This window comes from Selaginella moellendorffii, unplaced genomic scaffold (genome assembly GCF_000143415.4).
Source record: "Selaginella moellendorffii unplaced genomic scaffold, v1.0 SELMOscaffold_4, whole genome shotgun sequence".
NCBI classification, from domain to species: Eukaryota; Viridiplantae; Streptophyta; class Lycopodiopsida; order Selaginellales; family Selaginellaceae; genus Selaginella; species Selaginella moellendorffii.
In genome coordinates, this window is record NW_003314265.1 from 1,249,132 (window position 1) to 1,268,098 (window position 18,967).

General features: G+C 47.8%; 5 protein-coding genes, 1 non-coding gene and 1 pseudogene across 7 annotated transcripts; 4 read left to right on the forward strand and 3 right to left on the reverse strand.

The window, feature by feature from the left end:
* Window positions 1–524: 524 nt before the first annotated feature.
* LOC9655633 (synaptotagmin-5) lies at window positions 525–4,005 on the forward strand. The gene is made up of 15 exons (XM_002963997.2): window positions 525–674; window positions 748–795; window positions 884–1,483; window positions 1,562–1,666; window positions 1,794–1,844; window positions 1,912–2,032; window positions 2,107–2,231; window positions 2,304–2,405; window positions 2,462–2,536; window positions 2,597–2,676; window positions 2,737–2,887; window positions 2,941–3,171; window positions 3,226–3,564; window positions 3,638–3,751; window positions 3,809–4,005. The coding sequence occupies exons 3-15, from the start codon at window positions 1,379–1,381 to the stop codon at window positions 3,935–3,937; spliced, it is 1,728 nt and encodes a 575-aa protein (XP_002964043.1). The 5' UTR covers window positions 525–674; window positions 748–795; window positions 884–1,378; the 3' UTR covers window positions 3,938–4,005.
* A 237-nt stretch (window positions 4,006–4,242) lies between these two features.
* LOC9655634 lies at window positions 4,243–8,121 on the forward strand (annotated as a pseudogene).
* A 41-nt stretch (window positions 8,122–8,162) lies between these two features.
* LOC9655635 (CD2 antigen cytoplasmic tail-binding protein 2 homolog) lies at window positions 8,163–9,807 on the reverse strand. Its single transcript, XM_002964385.2, has 9 exons — window positions 9,707–9,807; window positions 9,430–9,646; window positions 9,249–9,362; window positions 9,027–9,179; window positions 8,719–8,854; window positions 8,616–8,657; window positions 8,456–8,558; window positions 8,314–8,391; window positions 8,163–8,262 (listed from the first exon to the last, which is right to left on the reverse strand). The coding sequence occupies exons 1-9, from the start codon at window positions 9,799–9,801 to the stop codon at window positions 8,217–8,219; spliced, it is 984 nt and encodes a 327-aa protein (XP_002964431.1). The 5' UTR covers window positions 9,802–9,807; the 3' UTR covers window positions 8,163–8,216.
* A 111-nt stretch (window positions 9,808–9,918) lies between these two features.
* Window positions 9,919–10,041, forward strand: LOC112344506. The gene has a single exon (XR_002991727.1). It is a non-coding gene; the product is annotated as a U6atac minor spliceosomal RNA (small nuclear RNA).
* Window positions 10,042–10,184: 143 nt separating this feature from the next.
* Window positions 10,185–13,395, reverse strand: LOC9654516 (RNA polymerase II degradation factor 1). The gene is made up of 2 exons (XM_002964386.2): window positions 12,161–13,395; window positions 10,185–10,398 (listed from the first exon to the last, which is right to left on the reverse strand). Exons 1-2 carry the CDS (start codon window positions 13,393–13,395, stop codon window positions 10,185–10,187), a joined length of 1,449 nt encoding a protein of 482 aa, XP_002964432.2.
* A 181-nt stretch (window positions 13,396–13,576) lies between these two features.
* LOC9654517 (ubiquitin-conjugating enzyme E2-23 kDa) lies at window positions 13,577–15,187 on the forward strand. Of its 2 annotated transcripts, XM_002963999.2 has the most exons (6): window positions 13,577–13,822; window positions 13,947–14,026; window positions 14,463–14,577; window positions 14,691–14,743; window positions 14,795–14,923; window positions 14,985–15,187. In XM_002963999.2, exons 1-6 carry the CDS (start codon window positions 13,779–13,781, stop codon window positions 15,110–15,112), a joined length of 549 nt encoding a protein of 182 aa, XP_002964045.1. In that variant the 5' UTR covers window positions 13,577–13,778; the 3' UTR covers window positions 15,113–15,187. The 2 variants fall into 2 exon arrangements, with proteins under 2 accessions (XP_002964045.1, XP_024524898.1); XM_024669130.1 differs by having other exon boundaries at window positions 14,795–15,187.
* Window positions 15,019–18,940, reverse strand: LOC9655636 (pentatricopeptide repeat-containing protein At2g33680). The gene is made up of 2 exons (XM_024668776.1): window positions 15,191–18,940; window positions 15,019–15,132 (listed from the first exon to the last, which is right to left on the reverse strand). The coding sequence occupies exon 1, from the start codon at window positions 18,938–18,940 to the stop codon at window positions 15,296–15,298; it is 3,645 nt and encodes a 1,214-aa protein (XP_024524544.1). The 3' UTR covers window positions 15,019–15,132; window positions 15,191–15,295.
* Window positions 18,941–18,967: the final 27 nt, after the last annotated feature.

The following is an 18,967-nucleotide window of genomic DNA, read 5'->3' on the forward strand; positions in this document are numbered from 1 at the left end:
GATTGCCACTTGAGTGATCACTTGTAAGCCATATAGCTTGAAGTGGAAAAATTCGTGAGTTGTAGGCATATAAAATGAATTAGTTCAAACATGCTCTATATTAATTCAAGGTAGAACTTATAAATCACATATAAGGCTTTCTAATATAGTCTCAGGGATAAATTTCTCCAATTGAAATATAATATTGTTAAATCAAAACCTTTAAATAAATAGTGTTTACTCTTTGGGACACCACTTCTTTTTAGGGCATGGCATGGGTTCTATTATTGACATATTTTACTGTATAATATAATTATTTTGCCATCCACCCTAGATACACCTCTCAATTCCGGAAGCACACCTGCCCCTTTAGATCTATTGTGTAAAGCTTGCAATTAAGTTTTGATTACCATACCCACCAAGAGTGGATTTGTTTATTTTCAAGAAATACATATTAAATGTCATATTAATACCAAAATCAAGCTCAAGAATTTAAATTTAAAACTCAAAGTTCCTTTTATCCAAATACTAAGTTTAGATTCCACTTAAGAATTACAAGAAGGGTGAGGGCGGCGGCGGCGGCTATGGCGCTGTCGAGCGTCACCACAGAGGAGTACACTTCGCTGTTTCTGCAGTCGCAGCTTCCGGAGGAGGAGATGTTCACAAAGGGGATTCTCACCAAGAGCCTGGAAGAGGTAATTTGGATGGATCCACTCGATTGGATGGGTTTTTCTTCAATCTTTGATCCCAAATTGGATCGTCGATCAGGTGCTCAGGATGCATGGTGTACGCAGCGCTACCGTCTTCCGGACCAAGGTAGTGGGGCGTGGTGCTACATTTCTTTTCCAACAATCGTGCTTGCTTTGATTTGGTTTTTGATCGATCTTTATTTCTTCCTTGGTAGGTCCAGATGCTCGAAGCCCTGAAGAACACGAAGATGATAAGTCTCTTCCGCTCCACACTCGATTCTTCCGAGATCAAGGGCGCCGCCGTCGATCCGGCGGCTGATCTCAAGGCGCTGCATTGGAGCGACGGGGAGATCCTCGAGGTGGTGACGCTGGAGCCAATCATTCGAGAAGAATGATCGAGCAAACAATGCGAAAACGTTCCACTTCGATAAAAGGAAATGGTACAATCGAGTTTCTAAGGTTTAAACTACCGTACCGGAAAGAATCATTCCCCAGAATATTCTATGTGCGGAACGAAGATTACCACGTCATGGTGGGAAGGGCGGCAGCTTCGATTCATCCAATCCAGGATCCAATTTTTTCTCTCAAAGGTAGCGTAGTAGCAGAGGGCGGCCAGTGAAGAGAAAGAGGAGGGTATCAGGAATTAAAGTGGTCCCTCCCGCTTTTCTCGATCGATTTTCGGGGATCGAATCCGTGGATGGTGCTACATCATGGGTCTGGTGATTGGATTCGTTTTGGGGCTTCTTCTCGGCCTAGCGCTGACGATCGCCTTCGTTCTCTGCGAGAACCAGCGATCCCAAGCTCGCAGGAAACTGGTGAGTGCTCCTCTTCTTTGGTTTTCTCTGCATTCTAGAGCCTTCTCCAATCTCCCAAATTTTGCTTCCTCGCGGCAGGCGGTCTCCACCGCGGCATTCTCACAACTAAACGTGGAGGATGTGAGGAAGCTCTTTAGCAAGCAGTCTTTACCGCAGTGGGTCCTCTTCACCGAGTATGACAAGGTTCAGTTAAAGCCTCTAGTGTTTCTTCCTCGCTAACAATTCTTCTCTGTTAAGTAACACCGGTTGGTTTTCTTCTCTATTAAGTAACACCGCCTTCTTTTCTATCTTTTTCTATCTTTTTCTATAGGTGTCCTGGCTAAACTACGAGCTCCGGAAGATGTGGCCATCCATAGATCAGGTTCGTCGGAAAAAAAATTATTTTTTTAGAAAAACAAGTCTCAAGTTCTCGTGATTTTGTTTAACAGGCAACCTCGGAGCTCACTAGAGTTATCGTGGAACCCATACTGGAGCAATACAAACCCCCGGTTATTTCTTCTCTCAAGTTCCAAAAGTTCACGCTCGGCACTGTCGCGCCACAGTTTGTAGGTCCAAGAACTTGGCACAAACTTTTGAAAGTGGAGTGACTTTGTGGAGCCTTTTTCTTGTTTTCTTTTGTGCAGGCATACAAAAGGTGGAAACAACCGACGATGAGATCGTGTTGGAGATGGAGCTGCAGTGGGATGGGAATCCCAGCATTATACTTGGCGTGAAAACCATGCTTGGAGTGTCACTCCCACCAGTACAGGTACTGCGCGTTGAAAATCTTACGCATTTTTCCACTCATGTGTGTCAAACTTCTATGGAAACACAAAAAAAGGTGAAGGACATTGGAGTAACTGGTGTGTTTCGCGTTGTTTTCAAGCCTCTAGTCGATACTTTCCCGTGCTTTGGAGCCATCATGTACTCGCTGCGTGAACAGGTTAGCAGTGATTTTTCTCCCATCTTTTTGCTGAGAGTGCTGTTCATTGTTGCCAGAAAAAACTTGATTTCAAGCTCAAGTTTATCGGCGGAGACATCAAAGCATTTCCAGTGCTTGCAGGAGCAATCGATGTAAGCGTTGTGTTTGCTCTCTACTCCTGTTTGTTTCTCCCATGAACGTATAATTTCTAGGGAATGATAAGAACAGCAGTGACGGACTCGTTCCTCTGGCCAATGCGGCAAGTTGTGCCAATTCTCGCGGGTGACTACAGGTAAGTCACGCATCTTTCATGGACTTCACTCGACACAGATTTCTTGGTGCCGTATAACAGTGATCTCCTACTCCGTACGTGTGGAAGACTAGTTGTCAAGGTGGTACAAGCGAAAGACTTGCTCAACATGGACTTGTTTGGAAAATCCGATCCTTTCGCGCAGCTCTTCATCCGTCCCATACCGGCCCGGAGAAAAAGAACCAAAACAATCGTAAGGAAGTCTTACGAATTTTTTTTCTTCATGAATCTTTGAAAACTTTGCAGGATAACGACCTGAACCCGGTATGGAACGAAGTTTTTGAGTTTGAAATAGAAGATCCGGCAACGCAGAAGCTGTTTGTTCACATTTTCGACGAAGACAGCGTCCAGGCCTCGGAGCTAATCGGATCGACTCAAGTGCCGGTGAGAGAGCTACAGCCGGGGAGCTTAACCGAGTACTGGCTTCCACTCGTCAAGGATCTCGGCAACAAGAAGGAAAACAAGTATAGAGGCCAGGTAAACTTCATGCAAGCTCTTCTTTCTTTCCATTTAGCATTCCAATCACAACAGGTCCAGCTCGAGCTTCTTTACATGCCGCTAGACGTGGATTCACGGCCGGAAGGTGGTACAAAGTCACAAACACCAAGAACAACGCTCGTAAATGGCGTCCAGCACCACAGGCGAGCTTCCTCTTTGGCATCAAAGCTTTCATCCAAGAGCTTCATCAAGCCGGCTGCCGTGCACTATCGAGTCTTGTCCTCGGGCGACGATCAGCTAGCTGCTAGTGGAACGCTGGGCGTGACGGTGATTCGAGGGGAGAACTTGGTGGCCAAGGATTTCAATGGCAAGTCGGATCCATATGTGGTAATTTACATGAAAGGAAGCAAAGCGAAGATGCAAAAGACCAGTGTAAGTGGTGCTAGAGCTTGTCCTTGAGGTGTTCTTTCGTTGTGTTCTAAAGTTTTAGAGAATTTTCTTCCAGGTGATGCGCAAGACGCTCAATCCGGAGTGGAACCAAAGGTTTCAATTCCCCGTGGAGGACGCGAGGAACGATATGGTTGTGGTGGAAGTTTGGGACCGCGATGTGTTTGGAAAGGTGGATCTTCCAGAGAAAAACTTAGAGCTCCATGGATCTAACAAGTTTTCTTTCCAGGATTTTATGGGAAGTTGTGCGCTTACACTCTCCAAAGTTCTCACCGAGAGATCATACTACGAGGTAGTGACGCTTTCTCCTCGAGCGGCTGGAAAGCTTCACTTGCATTTAGAATGGACGAATGCTTAAGAATGAATTAGTGAGGAATTTTATTAGTACAAAGTAATCAAACTTATGAATGATATACTCCAATCAAAGCTGTCGCTTAGATCGATCGCCATGATTAAAACCAATCGACTAGCCTAGAAAGCTAAATGTGCTACTCACGATCCAACAGTACGCCCTATAGCCGTCAGCACTTACCATCTTCTTAACTGTTGACATTCCAGCCGTTGGATCTCCCTCCTTCCATCCCAGCCGTCCAATCCCAGCCTTCCCATTTTTCCAATTGGCGAGGGGTTTCTTTCGTTGTGTGTGGAGAGAAGGCGAGAGCTATGGCGGAGGGAGCTCCGACGACGATGATCCTCGCGCGCCGGCCGGGCTATGGCACCGCGGGGACGGGGACGACGGTGCTGGCCAATAATTTTTGGGTGCGCTTCGACAAGACGAGGAATGTTTTCCACTACGATGTAGGTTCTTGCTCGATCGATCCTTCTCTCCTTGCTTATTTCGCGTCCTTGCCGCTGGTTCTTGTGATTCCAGGTGGTTGTGACCCCCGATGTTCCCGCGGGATTCAAGCGAGCCATCATCCAGGCCATGATCGAGCAGTACAAGAATGAGAAGATCCAGTGCTTGCCGGTCTACGATGGAGAGAAGAGCCTCTACACGGCGAAATCGATCGGCGATAGCCTAGAGCTGGACGTGAAGCTCGGGGATGTCGACGATAGTGGAAGAAGGAGGCAAGATTTCGAGGCTTTTTCTCTCGTTTGTGCTGATTTCGAGCAATGTATGTTGCCAGGAGAGACACAGACTTTCGTGTCACACTGCGGCTCGCCTCGCGGCCGAATTTGGGCTCGCTCGCGGATTTTCTAGGCGGGAGAACCACTGTTTGCCCACACGACACGATCCAAGTCATGGATCTCGTCTTGAGGGAGTGTGCTACGAACTCGAAGAAGTAAGAACGCTCGCTCTTGTTCTTCCTTCTTTCTTTGTCTAAAAGGGTAGAACTCAATGCAGCCTTGTTCCTGGTGGTCGGTCTTTCTTCTCCCCTAACCTGGGAAACAAGGATCTTGGAGGCGGCCTCGTCGCGTGGCAAGGCTTCTATATGTCCATCCGTCCAGCACAGGACAATTTGCTCGTCCTTAACATTGGTACGAGTTTCCAGAGTTTCCAGGTTGCGTTCTTTTATTCTTTATTTTCTCTTCTCGCAGACATGACCGGGAATGCGTTTATCAAGGAGGGGCAGACTCTGGTGGAGTTTGTGAGCAGGTCTTTTGGTGCCGATCCTCGCGATCTGGATCGTAACATGCGTCGGCAGGATGCACAGGGCGACACTTACCGCGTCAAGGTTGAGATTTCTCTTTTCTTTTTTTTTTCTTCATCTTAGAATGTGCTTTTCCTAAGAAAAGCGATCTTTTGTGTAGATGAAGAAGCTGGTGAAAGGCCTCAAGGTGGAAACAAGTCACTGCAAGACCAAACGAAAGCTCAAGATTGTGAGCTTGACGCGACAGCCACTGGAAACTTTGAAGTAAGTGCCCCCTGCTTTCAAGTTCGTGTTCTTCGCTAACGTCGTTTTTGTAAAGCTTTAATATGAATGGTATGCAAGTTTCCGTAGTCGATTATTTTCGGCAAACTTATGGTTTAAACCTGGCATTTGGGGGGTTTCCTGCTGTGGAGCAAGGATCCGGTGATCGGAAAAAGTATATCCCGCTCGAGGTTTGCATAGTCCTTCTGCTGTTTGACGAGTAATCCATTGTTGTTGGACAGCTCTGCCGACTCGTTAAGGGCCAGAATTTTACCAGAAGGGTGAATGACGACCAGAGAAAGGGGCTCTCTGCAATGACATGCTGCCTACCTGAGCAACGCGTGAACGCCACACAACAGGTTTGTTTGGGCACTTCATTTCTACCTCGACAAACGTTTTTGTTCAGGCCTGCTTAAATCTGAAAAAACAAAGCGAAGATCACGCCAAAGAGTTCGGAGTGGAAATCAATCCTAACTGGACTAGAGTTCCAGCTCGAGTTCTTAATCCTCCAAAGGTTGGGTTTACTAGCAGACCTCGTGAAGTAGACAAATAAAAATTCGTAAGTGCAGGTGAAGTATGGAAATGGTGAAATTTGTCCCCGCGATGGGACGTGGAACATGATAAACAAGGTGCGAACAATTGTGAAGATTGTGCTATTCATGACGCAGATGAATGCGTGCAGAAAATGGTCGAAGGGCGGGAGATCAAACATTGGGGCATTATTAGCTGCTCTAACCGTGTGAGAGAAAATGACCTTCAAAGGATAGCACAGCAGCTCTCGTCAGCATGTCTTTCTTATGGAGTGGTACGTCTGCAGAATTCTTCTTTTACTAGCTTTTCTTAATGCTTCTTTTACAGGGCTTGGACGTGAATGTCGTAATGCCTCCGCTGGTGGTGACTGTTCCACAGAGGGTGGACGAAACGATACGGTCTTCCGTGAAAAAACTTGCGGAGCGGAATATCGAGCTCCAGCTGCTCGTGTGCATTCTACCAGATCGTGAACACAAGCCATTTTATGGTAAGATTTGCGGTGACTGGGATTCAGTGAACACTTCTTCCTTCTTCACAGTGACCATCAAGCGCTTATGCGAGCTTGAACTTGGTGTCATAACTCAATGCGCGCAGGAGGGTAAAATTAGGAAGTGTGATCCTCGCTACCTCGCAAACCTTATTTTAAAAATCAATGCCAAGGTATTGTGCGAAATGTTTTCTTTCGTTGGCTATTGACGAGGTTTCGACAGTTCGGAGGGAAAAACGCAGTTATATGTGCGCAAGATCTGAAGAAATGCAAGCCGGTAGCAGACTCGCCAACTCTGATAATCGGTGCGGATGTTTCTCATCCTCGTGCTGGGGAGGAAACAGGGTGCTCAATGGCAGCGGTACGTAGCGATATAAAGATGGATGCTCTCACTGACATAAAGAACATCCAGGTTGTGGCGAGTATGGATTGGCCCGGGTTTGCGCAGTATGCGACGGTCGTGAGAAGTCAGCCTTCGCGACAGGAGATGTTGGACGACCTGTTCTGGGAGAACGTTGACGAGCAGGGCCGTAGTGTCAGTGGTGGCATTTTCAAGTAAGTGTGTTCTTACGGTGTGGTGCATTAACATTGTTTTTCTGTTTTTCTTTGCAACAGGGAGATGTTGATGGCATTCCATCACCGGACGAACTTTATCCCTGAGCGTATAATTTATTACAGGTAACAAAAGGAAATGGTCGGGATTTAGAAGCTTACATTAACATTCCAGAGACGGAGTAAGCGAAGGACAGTTCGAGGCTGTGCTTCGTAGCGAATACGAGTCGCTTCAGCGAGTAAGTTTGTAAACATTTTGACTTCGATCGGGTGTCTAAAATCTTAGCACGCAGGCTTGTTCTGCTCTCGGCTGGAGCGGTGGGCCTCCGGAGCAGGCCGAGAAGCGGTCCAAGCAACCATCAAAGGGTCCCAAGATCACGTTCATAGTGGTGCAAAAGAGGCACCATACCTGTTTTTTCCCGGCCACGAAGCCGACTGGGAAAAACCAGAACATCAGCCCGGGGACAATCGTCGATAAAGTCGTGTGCCATCCGACAAACTTCGACTTCTACCTTTGCAGCCACCAGGGAATCAAGGTACTCCCAAGAAATCCCCACAGTGATTTCTCATTCTTAAACTTGTCTGCGGCACTGTGCAGGGGACTAGCCGGCCCGTGCACTACCACGTCCTCAAAGACGAGAACGGGTTTACTGCTAACGAGATCCAGCAGTTCACGCACGACCTCTGCTACCTCTACTCTCGCTGCACCCGAGCTGTTTCGTATGGTAGGTCTCAAGCTTGTCTCTTTCGATGCAAAAACAATAACTTTTCTCTTGCAGTTCCACCGTGCTATTACGCTCACTTGGCAGCACAGCGAGCGCAGGCTTGGGTGGATCCCGAGGGCTCCACGCCTCCAACGACGGCGAGTGGAGGAGGGTCGGACGCCGGTGCTGCTGGTCCTGCTGGTGCTACTGGTGGTTCTCGTGGAGGGAGGCGTGCTGCTCGGCGAGTTCCCTCTGGACCAGTGCGGCCGCTTCCGCCGATGCACGAGAAGATCCGGAACACCATGTTTTACATCTAAGAAGGTTTGCAAGGTTTGAGAAACGAGCATACAATTTTGCGAGGTTTACACTAGTATGTGATCGTATGGCATTATAGTGAAAGTTCTAAAGTTTTGGACGACCGAGCTTAACTTCTATAGTGAAAGTTTTGTTCCACAGTTTTGAGATTCGAAACCATTCTTGTATTTCTTATGGTTCTTTTTTACAAGCTGATCAAACCGCTTCTACATACGCATTCGTTGCTTCATCGAACTTAAACCTGGAAGAGACTCGATTCAAGTTCCAGTCCAGAGAGAAAAATGGAGCTTACCACTGGCCGGATGCCGCGCTACAAAACAGGCCCGAGCTCGGGTCGTAGTAGTATCCCGTCTCGGCGTTGTAGTAGTATCTGCGTTGTCAAAGCCGCGGCTTAGAACGATATGAATGCTTGCTCTTGTCGAGAGGTCTCATACCCGGAGGATCCATCGTAGACATATCCATTGGCATCCGCCTCGCCAGGCTCGGACGCTTGAGGTTCATCCGAGAAGATGTCTACTTCCTCTTGTAGCACAGCATCTGCAAGCGAAGAAGTTCGTAAACACGCAGAGAGCAAGCTCTGGAGGATTGATTCACCTGCTTCTCGTCGAAACTTCTCTTGCACCTTGTCGTAGACGTCTGGAAGAAATTTGAGCAAAGATTAGAGGAGTTGGAGACGAGGCTTTTTGAGGCGACAAACCTGATTCACCGATGTCCATCAGCTTCATTGCATCTTCTGTAAGCTGGTCGAAGGCGATCTTCGCGGGCCCGGTTAGCTTGCCTCGTCGATTCCCTTCTTTCGTGGACCCTCTAAGTCGTCTCAGTGCCTCCAGGACCTGTAAGGAGAGCCTTCATAAATGAGATTCACCGAGATGACTACACTAGGGACAAGCATATATGCAGACATCCAGTTGAAAGGAAAAAAAAACTGCTAGCGTGAGTGACATACCCAAGACAATAGAATGCCACCACCAAGCATGAAAATGCCGAACAAGAAAAAACAAGCACCGTTTCTCCAGGCTCCAGCGCGTCCGCAATCCGCTTCTTCATGAGCCCGATATCTCGAGGAGAAATGTCGTGCTCGGCAGCCTCTTTATCTTTTCTCGCGAGGTGTTTGGCCGCGAACCGAGTGTCTACCTCCGCACTGTCCAGCCAAGCGTCCTGGAAGAGAGGAGTCAAAAAGGAAATCACACTCAAAGACGAAGCCAGGAGAAGAGATTTCTCACATACCCGAGCCTCGAACTTGGTCGCGTACTCCACATAATGGCCATCATCGTCAAAGAAGCCATCCCTTCTCTCCGCATTTAAGTTGAATGGCTCCAACTTGACAGCATCATCGTCATTCTGGAGCTCAAAGAGTTGGAAGAAGATCGAAAAAAAGAAAGGAAAAACGCTCTTTTGGGACGCGTACCTCGAAGCTCTCCTCGGCTTGGCTGAAATCATGGAGATTGGAAGTATCCTCCGCGGTTCTGAGCTGCTCCGCCATGACGCTCCGCCGCATCGCCCGCTCGGTCGCGGCAATGCGTGCACTGCGCGAGCGTGGATCGCCATCGTCCTCCTCCTCATCGACGCCGCCACGCTCGAACACATCGCTCTTCTTTCCTTTAGGAAATTTCAGCTTCCTGGGCCTGAGAAAGAAGGGATTGAGAGGGAGGAGAACAATCACTCGAATGAGCGCTGGGACTTACTGATCGTCCTCATCGTCGTCGTCTGGATCCGGCTCCTCGTACGTGAAGCGAGCGCGCTTGCTGCCCGCCCGCGACGCCTTGGCTGCTCCCTCCATGAGCCCAAAACCCTAGCCCTAGCTGACGTGGCCGGCTAGGGCTTTGCGAACTTATCCCACATGCCCAAGCGCAAGGAAATGCCACCATATAAATAGGCAGTGTAGGTCATATCTTACGTGTTCGTAGAATGGAGAGATGTTTGGCATCTCCCTCGACAAGGACGGGAATAACCTTCGGGTTTGAACACACAGATGTGGTTAAGGCATCCCACCCTCGGGTGGATCTTACCCCCAGTTTTTGTTTTTTTTTAAATTTTTTTTCTGGTATGCGTTTTCTGCGATTACAGCCATGCTCATGAAAAGAAAGCGAGAACATCATATATTTGGCTCAAGCTGATCTGGAAGGCAAGTGATTCCAACTTCCAAGCTGATGCATGAAGGCTTCAACAGCTTTCCCAACTACTGCTGTCGGAAATCGATTCCTCCCAGGGAAACATCACTTCGTTTCCAACAATAAACAGCGAGAAAGCTCCTCGAGATGTGAGATCTTTCGTCTCCATAAGAAACAAGAGAACCTTCACACTCCCGATGCAGTCGGCCAGGGAACGCAGATCTTCATGCTGGACAGATTTTGCAGAGAATTCAAGCTTGTCAAGCCTGAGATTAAAGTTCCCAATGGAGGTACATTTAATGGTCTTGTCCTTGTTTCTTGGAGAAAAGCTTGCTAACTTTGAAGTATTTCTTACGAAATTGATTTGCCTGGAGGACTCTTTGATGCTACATTGCTACATTGCTACATTGATGATATAAAAAGGGGCAAAATCTAAAGAAGTACTAGGTAAAGTATATACTTGATGGTACTAATAGATGTAAAACAATTTTCTATGGTGATATTACTATGTTGAGATTAGATTAGAAGTTTTTTTTTTTTAAGAAGTTGGCAGTAGAGCTTGTGACAAAAAGGAGAAAAGTTTTGGACATCTGTCTAATTGCTAGATGTGCTAGAGCTAGAAAGCTATAAAAATGTATAAAATATGAAGATTTAGAAATATATTTGTATATTCATTCCAAAATAAATTATGCATTAAAATCATTCATTTAAATTTTATTTTTTTTTAGAAATCACTTAAATCATATGTTTAATAAAAAACTTAACAAAGAGTAATACTAATTAGTTAATGCTCACTAAAAATATCTCCTCACACAAGATAAAACATGGGATAATTCAAGATTGTAATTATGATTTTCATCAAAAATTTGCGATTTCAATCCAGCACTATATTATTAAATGCATTAATTTAATAAATTCCATTTAATTTTATTTTCAGCACTACCATTTAACAAATATTATTTAAATCAGTAAAACTTATTTATAAAAAATCAACAATAATAAATAAATAAATAATTTAAATTAGATTAAACATAATTATATAAATTGTTATGAATATTCACCATAAGTTTATAAAACATCTTCATAATAAATTGAACATTTTTCAAAATTATTCTCAAGTTTGTGAAAGTTTAAACAATATAATTGTATAATTATACATATTATTAAATTATAAATGCATACTCTTTTTCAATTATATAGTACAATGTAAGTGATATAGTTGTAAATTTAATATATTTTTTTTGGAAAAAGTTACATTAACAATATATATTAACAAATAAAGTAAAATTTTGAATTAAATGAGAGAACATCCATTAATATTTTTATTAATGAACTTTTATTTTATAAATTTTTTTATTAATATTTTACTTCCAAATGCTATATAATTTGGGTATTAAGGATTATTATAGTTGGACTAATTACTATCAAATGCATTTTATAAACTATTTTCTATTTTAAATTTTTAAAGTTATTTCACAAAAAACTAAACAATTCATTCTTGAGTATTAATAATAGAGAGTACCTAAAGTGTATTATCGAGGTTGTTTACAAAAATGAGGATATAAAAATACTCAAAGTAGAGGTCAGGGGATGAAAATAAGCTGGGTGCAATTTGATGGTTGGAATTAAAATCAAGTCGAATAAAAATGTTAAAAATTGAAAATATTTACCATTATGTTTTGTCGAAAAATTCCAAACCTAATAAAATAGAAATTAAGTTCTAAGATTAAAATAAAATTAATATTAAAATAATTAAAATTATTAATTATTTAACATCAGTATGATCAATACTATCTGAACAAGCAACATAAGCATTATCCCCAAAGTCATGTTAAAGCTTGAATTAAAGAATTTGCTTAGTGAGAAGGCACAAACAAACTCAATGACATGGCAAACACCACAAGAAAATCATTGAAAAAACTACCAATTTCCCTTTGCTATGTGTAAAACAACTAGCTCTTATACTAGAATCTATTTGTAATTTGTAACTATTTTCCAACATGAAATTTAAACCTACATTTTTATCACTTTGGGTTCCAGCGTTGCGGCCAGGAGTATAGGTTCTTGTGACGGCCGTAGCTCCAGTTTTGGTGGTGATGATCGCTTCGTCGCGGCCAGCTTTGGCTCTGACCGCCGTAGTACTCGCTCGGCCAACGCTGATGATCATAGCCATACTCTGGAGCTTGCGAGGTCGAGGGATCGTAAGGATTGTGGTATTGATGATCGTAGCTCGTGGATTGATCGTAGCTAGCAGCATTGTAATAGTCCTCCGGCTGCTGCTGCTGCTGGTAGTAGTTCTGTGGATCGGAGTGGTATTGGTTGTAGTAGTCGTAAGAAGGTGGAGATGATTGGGCCGAGGAATCGTAGTACTGTTGGCTCCAGGATTGCTGGGGCTGCTGGGAGTGCTGGCTCCACGAAGAGGTTTGATGGGGAGCTTGATCCCACCAAGATTGCTGCTGTTGTTGTTGGTCGTAAGGTTGCGAGGAATTGGATTGCTGCTCTGGCCAGGATGTTTGATTGTTCCAATTGGAATTGCTGGGCCACGATGGCTGTTGCTTCCAAGCCCAAGATGGATTTGTATAGTTCCAGGGAGAGTAAGCTTGTGCCTCGAATGGCGACGACGAAGAAGAGAAGAAAGCCTGCGGGGAGACCATGTTGTAAGATTGCTGCTGAGGAAATTGTTGTGAGAAGCCTGGCATTCCGCGCGGCTGCTGTTGCAATCCCATTCCCATCATGGTGGCTCCTCCGCGACTGAATTGCTGCTGGAATGGATTCATCATCACCGGAGGCGAGCGGCTCATCATCGTCATTCCCGGGAATCTCATCGCCATCATCATCCCAGGCTGCTGCTGCGGCATCATCATTCCCTGCTGCATCGCTCCCAGCCTTGGGGGGACCATCATCATCGGCACTTGCGGCCTGATGCCTCGAATTCCACTCAGTCCTCCCATGAGGCCGGATTGGGGAGGCACTGCGAGAGCGCCGCCGGGAGCTGAAGATCCTGGCTTCGTTCCAGCTGCTGGCTCGTCGCCTGCGCTGCCTTGATCGGATACACGCTCCTCCGTTGCAGTGCTCGTCTCCTCCTCGCTGCTCTCCACCGCTTTCTTCAGTTTGGTCTTCGTCTTGCTCGCGGAGGTAGCGGCCTTTTTGCTCTTCTGCGTGGCCGCCGCATTTTTCGACGATTTCGGGGTAGATTTCTTCCCCTCGGCCGACGATTTCTTCGTCCCAGCTGCCGCCTTCTTCTTGCCCTTGTCGACCGCCATAGCTCGCAAGAACAGGGGATATTTTCCCGCGGGAAACCGTTACTTACCGTTGAGATTCATAACGAAGGATATTCCTGCCGAGCTGGCGGAATCAAGGGCCACGCTGAAGGGGCGCAGATCGGCATCCGACGGCTGCCAAGCCTCAAGCGTGGTGGCCTAGGGCTAGGCTGTCCACCAGCATTCTAGGGTTCCAATTCCAGTCGCGACAGTCACTGTTTGCTTTGGCACAGCGGCTATCCCATTCCCTTGGCGTGGATGTTGTCACTCGCTAGATGAGATTTAGGGTGTCCTCGATCTTGGTGGGTTCCTCGGCTCTCCATCGCTGAGCGGCGGGGCGGCAGGGCAGGGCAGCAGCAGCAGCAGCAGCAGCAGCGCAGGCGAGAATGTCTTCCCCGAGCAAGCGCCGCGAAATGGATGTGATGAAACTGTGAGTCTCGCCTCCTCTCGAATTTCAATTCCTTCTTCGCTCTCCAGTGGACCTCTCTTTCTTCGCTTTCTTCCTCTCTGCTAATTCATTGCTTCTTCTTTTTGCTTCCCATTCCTCTTTCCAGGATGATGAGTGACTACAAGGTGGAGATGGTAAACGATGGGATGAACGAGTTTAATGTGGAGTTCCATGGACCTCGGGATAGTAAGTCCTCCACACTGCCCTCTTCTCTTCCTCTTGTCTCCCTGTGGTTTTCGTGCCTCTGTGTCTCTCGGCTTGTTTGAAAGAGAGATTTCTTCTTGTTTTTGCCTTGGATTGGATCTGTAGGAGAACTGCCCTCGAGTTGAGTTGCCATTTTTTGTTCGCTCTTCCAGATTCATAGCCATGGACACAAAAGAATGCCACCACTTTTTGGTGCGGGTCCTCGAGAAGAGCTCCAAAAACTCCAGGTGTCCACCTCTCAAAGCTAAAACACGTAAAAATCTAAGCCATTGTCACTTCGCCGGGAGTTTTTTTCTTTTGTTTTTCTTCCCTTGTGGTGTCACGTATCACGTAGATAGAGTGGATTTCGTTGCTTCTGCATCTCTTTTTCAACTCCCCGGGCTGTGGCATGGTTCTAATCCTGTTTCGTTTCCAACAGGTCCATATCAAACGGGGACTTGGAAGGTTCGTGTCGAACTTCCAGAGGCTTACCCGTATAAATCTCCATCCATCGGTTTTGTGAACAGGATATTTCACCCCAATGTGGACGAGATGTATGCCTGCCTGAAATCTCCCATTTCTTTTCGTTCTCTTTCCTTTTCTCTCTCTTTTTTTCGGTCTTTCGGTTCTTTCTTTGGAGCTCATCTTATCGATGCTTTGCTTCCAGGTCCGGCTCCGTGTGCTTGGACGTGATCAACCAAACGTGGAGCCCAATGTTCGGTAAAGATGATTTGCTCGAAAGTTTCAAGCTCTGAAAGTTCGTTGGTATAGATTTGATCAACGTGTTTGAGGTGTTTCTACCTCAGCTGCTACTCTATCCCAACCCCACAGATCCACTCAACGGTGAAGCGGCCGCGTTGATGATGAGGGACAGAGATCGCTACGACCAGAAAGTTAAAGGTAAGAGCGATGTACTCTCTTCTTGTTTCGCCTGGCCAAAGTTTTTCGTGCGTCTTGACAGAGTACTGCGAAAGATATGCAAAGTCAGAGGATACGGCAGCTCACCCCGAAGAGAGCAGCGACGCGGAAGTGACTGATGAGGATTACGCGTCCAGCGACGAGGAAATGGCTGGCCATGCCGATCCTTGACGCTGCTCATAGCTGCTGTGCTGGGTACATAAATTAAAATCTATATCAGAAATAATAGAACACAAATTTGAAACATACCAAGAACACGGAGCTGTTTGTCAAGCTTGGAAAAACCGTTAATCACAGAGGTACCAATATAAGTACCTTCGTTCACGAAGTTAAAACGAGTACCTGTGTGATCGATCATGAAGTTGGAACTAGTCCGGACGATTCGCAGTTTGTCAAGCTTTGTGGATCCTTCTCCAGGTACATGTTGCTCAGCAACACGTAAGGCGACGAATCGCAGTGGTCAAAGAAGTTTGATGCCTTCCGCGCTGCGTTTGTGCCTCTCTCCAAGTCTCCATGGAGCCTACAAGCTCCCAGGAGGACCTTCCAAGTTAGAGGGTCTCCCGCCGGCATCTTCCTGATCAAATCCTCGGCCTCCCGGAGCCAGCCTGCTCGTCCCAGCAAGTCCACAAGGCAGTTCATGTGATCCGCCGTGGGAGTGACGCCGTGATCTTCCACCATGCACGCAAAGTAGTGCATCCCCTGGCCGACGAGGCCGGCGTGGCTGCAGCCGCTGAGAATGCTGGTGAGCGTTACCGAGGTGGGAAGGACGCCTTGCAACACCATGCCGTAGAAGAGCTCCAGCGCTTCACTGGGGTGGCCAGCGGACGTGTAGATGGTGACCATCGTCGTCCAAGTTACTACGTTGTTCTTCCTGGTTCTACCACCCGGATCAGGCGTCTGAAGCTCGTCTTCGAAGAGCTTCCTGGCGGTCTCCAGGCAGCCGCACTTCCCGTACATGGCGATGAGTGCGTTGGCGAGGACCTCTTCCGCCTGGAAGCCCGAGCGGAGGATGCGAGTGTGGAGAGATTTGCCGTGAGCAAGAGCTCCCAGCAGCGCACACGACTCCACCATTCTCAGCAGGGCCACCTTTCCTGCCTTGACCCCTTCGAAGTCCATGCTCTTGAGGAGCTCTAGTGCCGGAGAAGCCTGCCAGTTTTGGGAGAGAGCCACGATGAGAGCGCTCCAGGAGACGGAATCCTTGTTGCACGAGATACCCTTGAAAACGGACTTTGCATCCTCCACACTCCCGCAACGTCCATAAGCAGCTATGAGACTGTTCTCTAGTGCGAGGCTGGGAAGAACTCCTGCCTCGGTCAGCCTTGCGTGTGTCTGCTTCACCATCGTGATGTCTCCCACTCCAGCAATGGCGTCCAGCAGGCCCAGAAAGGTGACTCTGTGCAGCTTTATCCCTTCCAAGTCCATCCTTCGCACTAGTTCAATCGTCTCCAGGCCGTGTCCGTTGGTAGCATAGGCAGAAACCATGGCATTCCATGCGATAGAGTCCCTTTCCCCATCGGCCATCTTCTCAAAAAAAATCCTCTCGGCTTCCTCTACGTTGCCACACTTGGCGTGCATGTTGAGCAGCGCAGTCTCTAGCACGATAGTCGACTCGAATCTGCTGGCCACAGATAGAACATACTCCGGTATGACGATACTTCTCTCGTCTTTGTCCACTGCTGCTGCCAGGCTCACGCACGCATCGATCAAGCCCAGCAAAGTGACTTTGTTTGGATGAACGCCTTCTAGATGCATTTGATGAAGCAGCTCCATCGCCTGGCTAGCCTGCCCGTTGGTTGCGTGAGCTACAATGGAAGAAGTCCACGAAATCACGTTCTTGCACTCCATTCCCGTGAAGACGGCTCTTGAAGCGTCTATGTTACCACACTGGCCATACGAGGTGATGAGTGTGTTGCCAATCTCTTGATCTGCCTCCAATCCTTCCGCAAGCAGTCGTAAGTGGAGCTGCTCCACCTGTTGTAACGTCGAGCACGCGTCGAGCAGAGCAACGTAGCTGAACTTGTTGAGTCTTACGCCCTGGAGGTCCATACTGTGAAGAAGCTGAGCTGCTTGTTCGGTCTGGCCGTTGTGTGTGTGAGCTACGATGAAAGCGTTCCATAAGCTGGCTAGATCCTTCCCGCAATCCGGGACACTTTTCCGAAACACTTGGTTGGCTTCTTCTAGATCTCCATGCTTCCCGTACATGATCACAAGCGTGTGCGGGACACCTTTGTCCCGATCGAATCCACATTCGATGATCTTGGAGTGGACCATCCGCCCCTGTGACAAATCTTTGCAAGCGTCGAGGAGGATGAGTAACGTAGTCGAGTCTGGCTTAACCCCTTCTAGCTGCATCACCTGATAGACTCGAAAAGCCTCGTTGCTCTGCCCGTTAAACCCGAGAACCCTCACCATTGCGTTCCATGATAACTCGTTCCTAAAGCTCATCCCGTCGAACAATGTCTTGGCTTCGACTAAGCTTCCACACTTCCCATACATGTTGACGAGCGAAGTGCTGACAGCAACATCTTCATGAAAAGCTGACTGAGCTGCTCGAGCGTGCACTCTCCGGCCTTGCTCCAGGAGCTCGGAGCAATCACAGGCGTCGAGAACTGCAATGTAGGTGACGGCATCGGCCTCAATGCCTTCAAGGTCCATCTGATGAAACAGCTTGAATGCTTCGTCTACGTATCCAGACTGCGAGTATGTCGAAAGCATGAGCGTCCACGAAACCACGTCCCTGACTTCCATGCGATAGAACTCGGCCATGGCATCTTCCAAACTCCCAGCTTTCACGTAGAGATTCATGACGGCGTTCCTCATTACAGCGTCTACGTGGATCTCACTCTCGATCAATCGCCGGTGGAGAATCCTGGCTTGTTCTAAGCTCACCACCCCCGTGCACAAGTTGACGAGATTGTTGAAGGTCACGTCGTCGGGTCTGGTCCCATCCAGCGCCATCTCTGTGAAGAGCTTGAGTGCATCCTCCACGAGCCCGTTCTGCAGATAGGCCGTTATCAAGACGTTCCACGACACCACATTCTTAGAAACAATCTTACCAAAAAGCGACCTTGCTTCCTCCAGCGCTCCACACTTCCCGTATAAGTTCACCAGCGCGTGCCCGAGAACGTCCTCGGCCTCAAACCCGAGCTCGGTCACGCGCCCGTGCACCACCTTCCCTTGCTCCAAGTCCCCCAGCTTAGAGCAAGCCTCGAGAAGGCTCACAAAAACCACCCTGTCCGCCTTGACTCCCTCGTGTTCCATCTCCTGGAACAGTTTGGCGGCCTCGAGCTCGTACCCGTTGTGAGCATAGGCCGAGAGCATCGCGTTCCAGGCCACCACGTCCCTGTGCTCCATCCGAAAGAACATCTCTTCGGCGTCGTGTATGCTGCCACATTTCCCATACATGTTGACGATGGCAGTTCCCAGGAAGATATCTCTGTTCAACCCAAGCTCCAAAGACGTCGAGACTCTCTCGTGGAGCCACCTTGCCTGGGGCAGCATCTCCTTGCGCGAGATCATGTTGAAAATGGTGGAGTAAGTGAAAGCATCGGCCTCTACTCCATCCAGATCCATTCTCCTCAGCGCCTCCATGGCTTCCCTGTGATGCCCATTGCGGGCATATGCCGCGATGAGCAGCGTCCACGAGTAGACGTTTGGGGACTCAATGGCATCGAACGCCGTACGGGAGCCCTCCACGCCGCCGCACCTGCCGTACATCTCCACCAAGAGATTGGAGAGGAAGCGATCGCCGCCGAGCCCGGATCGCAGCACCGCGGCGTGAACCCGCTCGGCCTCGGCCAGATCTCCGGCGCGCCCGCACTGCCGGATGCGGTTCGCATGATCTTTGATCTCCTGCTCGCCATGAAGATTTCGATCCTGCTGCTGCCTACCCTCCCGATGAATCGCTGCGAGGCGCTGGATTTCCAGCAATGCGGCCTCTCCCAGCGATGCGGCGCTACCGTGCTGCAAGGATTTCGCCCGCCATGCCCGAATGCTCATGCCCTAGCCATCATTCCTCTGTTTTTA

Bases quoted from the DNA above. Each gene is read 5' to 3' on its own strand.
- LOC9654516 (XM_002964386.2), bottom strand. From the start codon at position 13,395: ATGGCGGTCGACAAGGGCAAGAAGAAGGCGGCAGCTGGGACGAAGAAA. The intron at 10,399-12,160 runs GTGATAAAAATG...CTTTAATCTCAG, and splicing joins CCGCAACGCTGGAACCCAAA to GCTTGACAAGCTTGAATTCT.
- LOC9655636 (XM_024668776.1), bottom strand. From the start codon at position 18,940: ATGAGCATTCGGGCATGGCGGGCGAAATCCTTGCAGCACGGTAGCGCC.
- LOC9655633 (XM_002963997.2), top strand. From the start codon at position 1,379: ATGGGTCTGGTGATTGGATTCGTTTTGGGGCTTCTTCTCGGCCTAGCG. The intron at 1,845-1,911 runs GTTCGTCGGAAA...TTTGTTTAACAG, and splicing joins TGTGGCCATCCATAGATCAG to GCAACCTCGGAGCTCACTAG. The intron at 3,172-3,225 runs GTAAACTTCATG...CAATCACAACAG, and splicing joins AAAACAAGTATAGAGGCCAG to GTCCAGCTCGAGCTTCTTTA.
- LOC9655635 (XM_002964385.2), bottom strand. From the start codon at position 9,801: ATGGAGGGAGCAGCCAAGGCGTCGCGGGCGGGCAGCAAGCGCGCTCGC. The intron at 9,647-9,706 runs GTAAGTCCCAGC...CTTCTTTCTCAG, and splicing joins GACGACGATGAGGACGATCA to GCCCAGGAAGCTGAAATTTC. The intron at 8,263-8,313 runs GTAAGCTCCATT...AGTCTCTTCCAG, and splicing joins AGCGCGGCATCCGGCCAGTG to GTTTAAGTTCGATGAAGCAA.
- LOC9654517 (XM_024669130.1), top strand. From the start codon at position 13,779: ATGTCTTCCCCGAGCAAGCGCCGCGAAATGGATGTGATGAAACT. The intron at 13,823-13,946 runs GTGAGTCTCGCC...TCCTCTTTCCAG, and splicing joins GAAATGGATGTGATGAAACT to GATGATGAGTGACTACAAGG. The intron at 14,744-14,794 runs GTAAAGATGATT...TCGTTGGTATAG, and splicing joins AACGTGGAGCCCAATGTTCG to ATTTGATCAACGTGTTTGAG.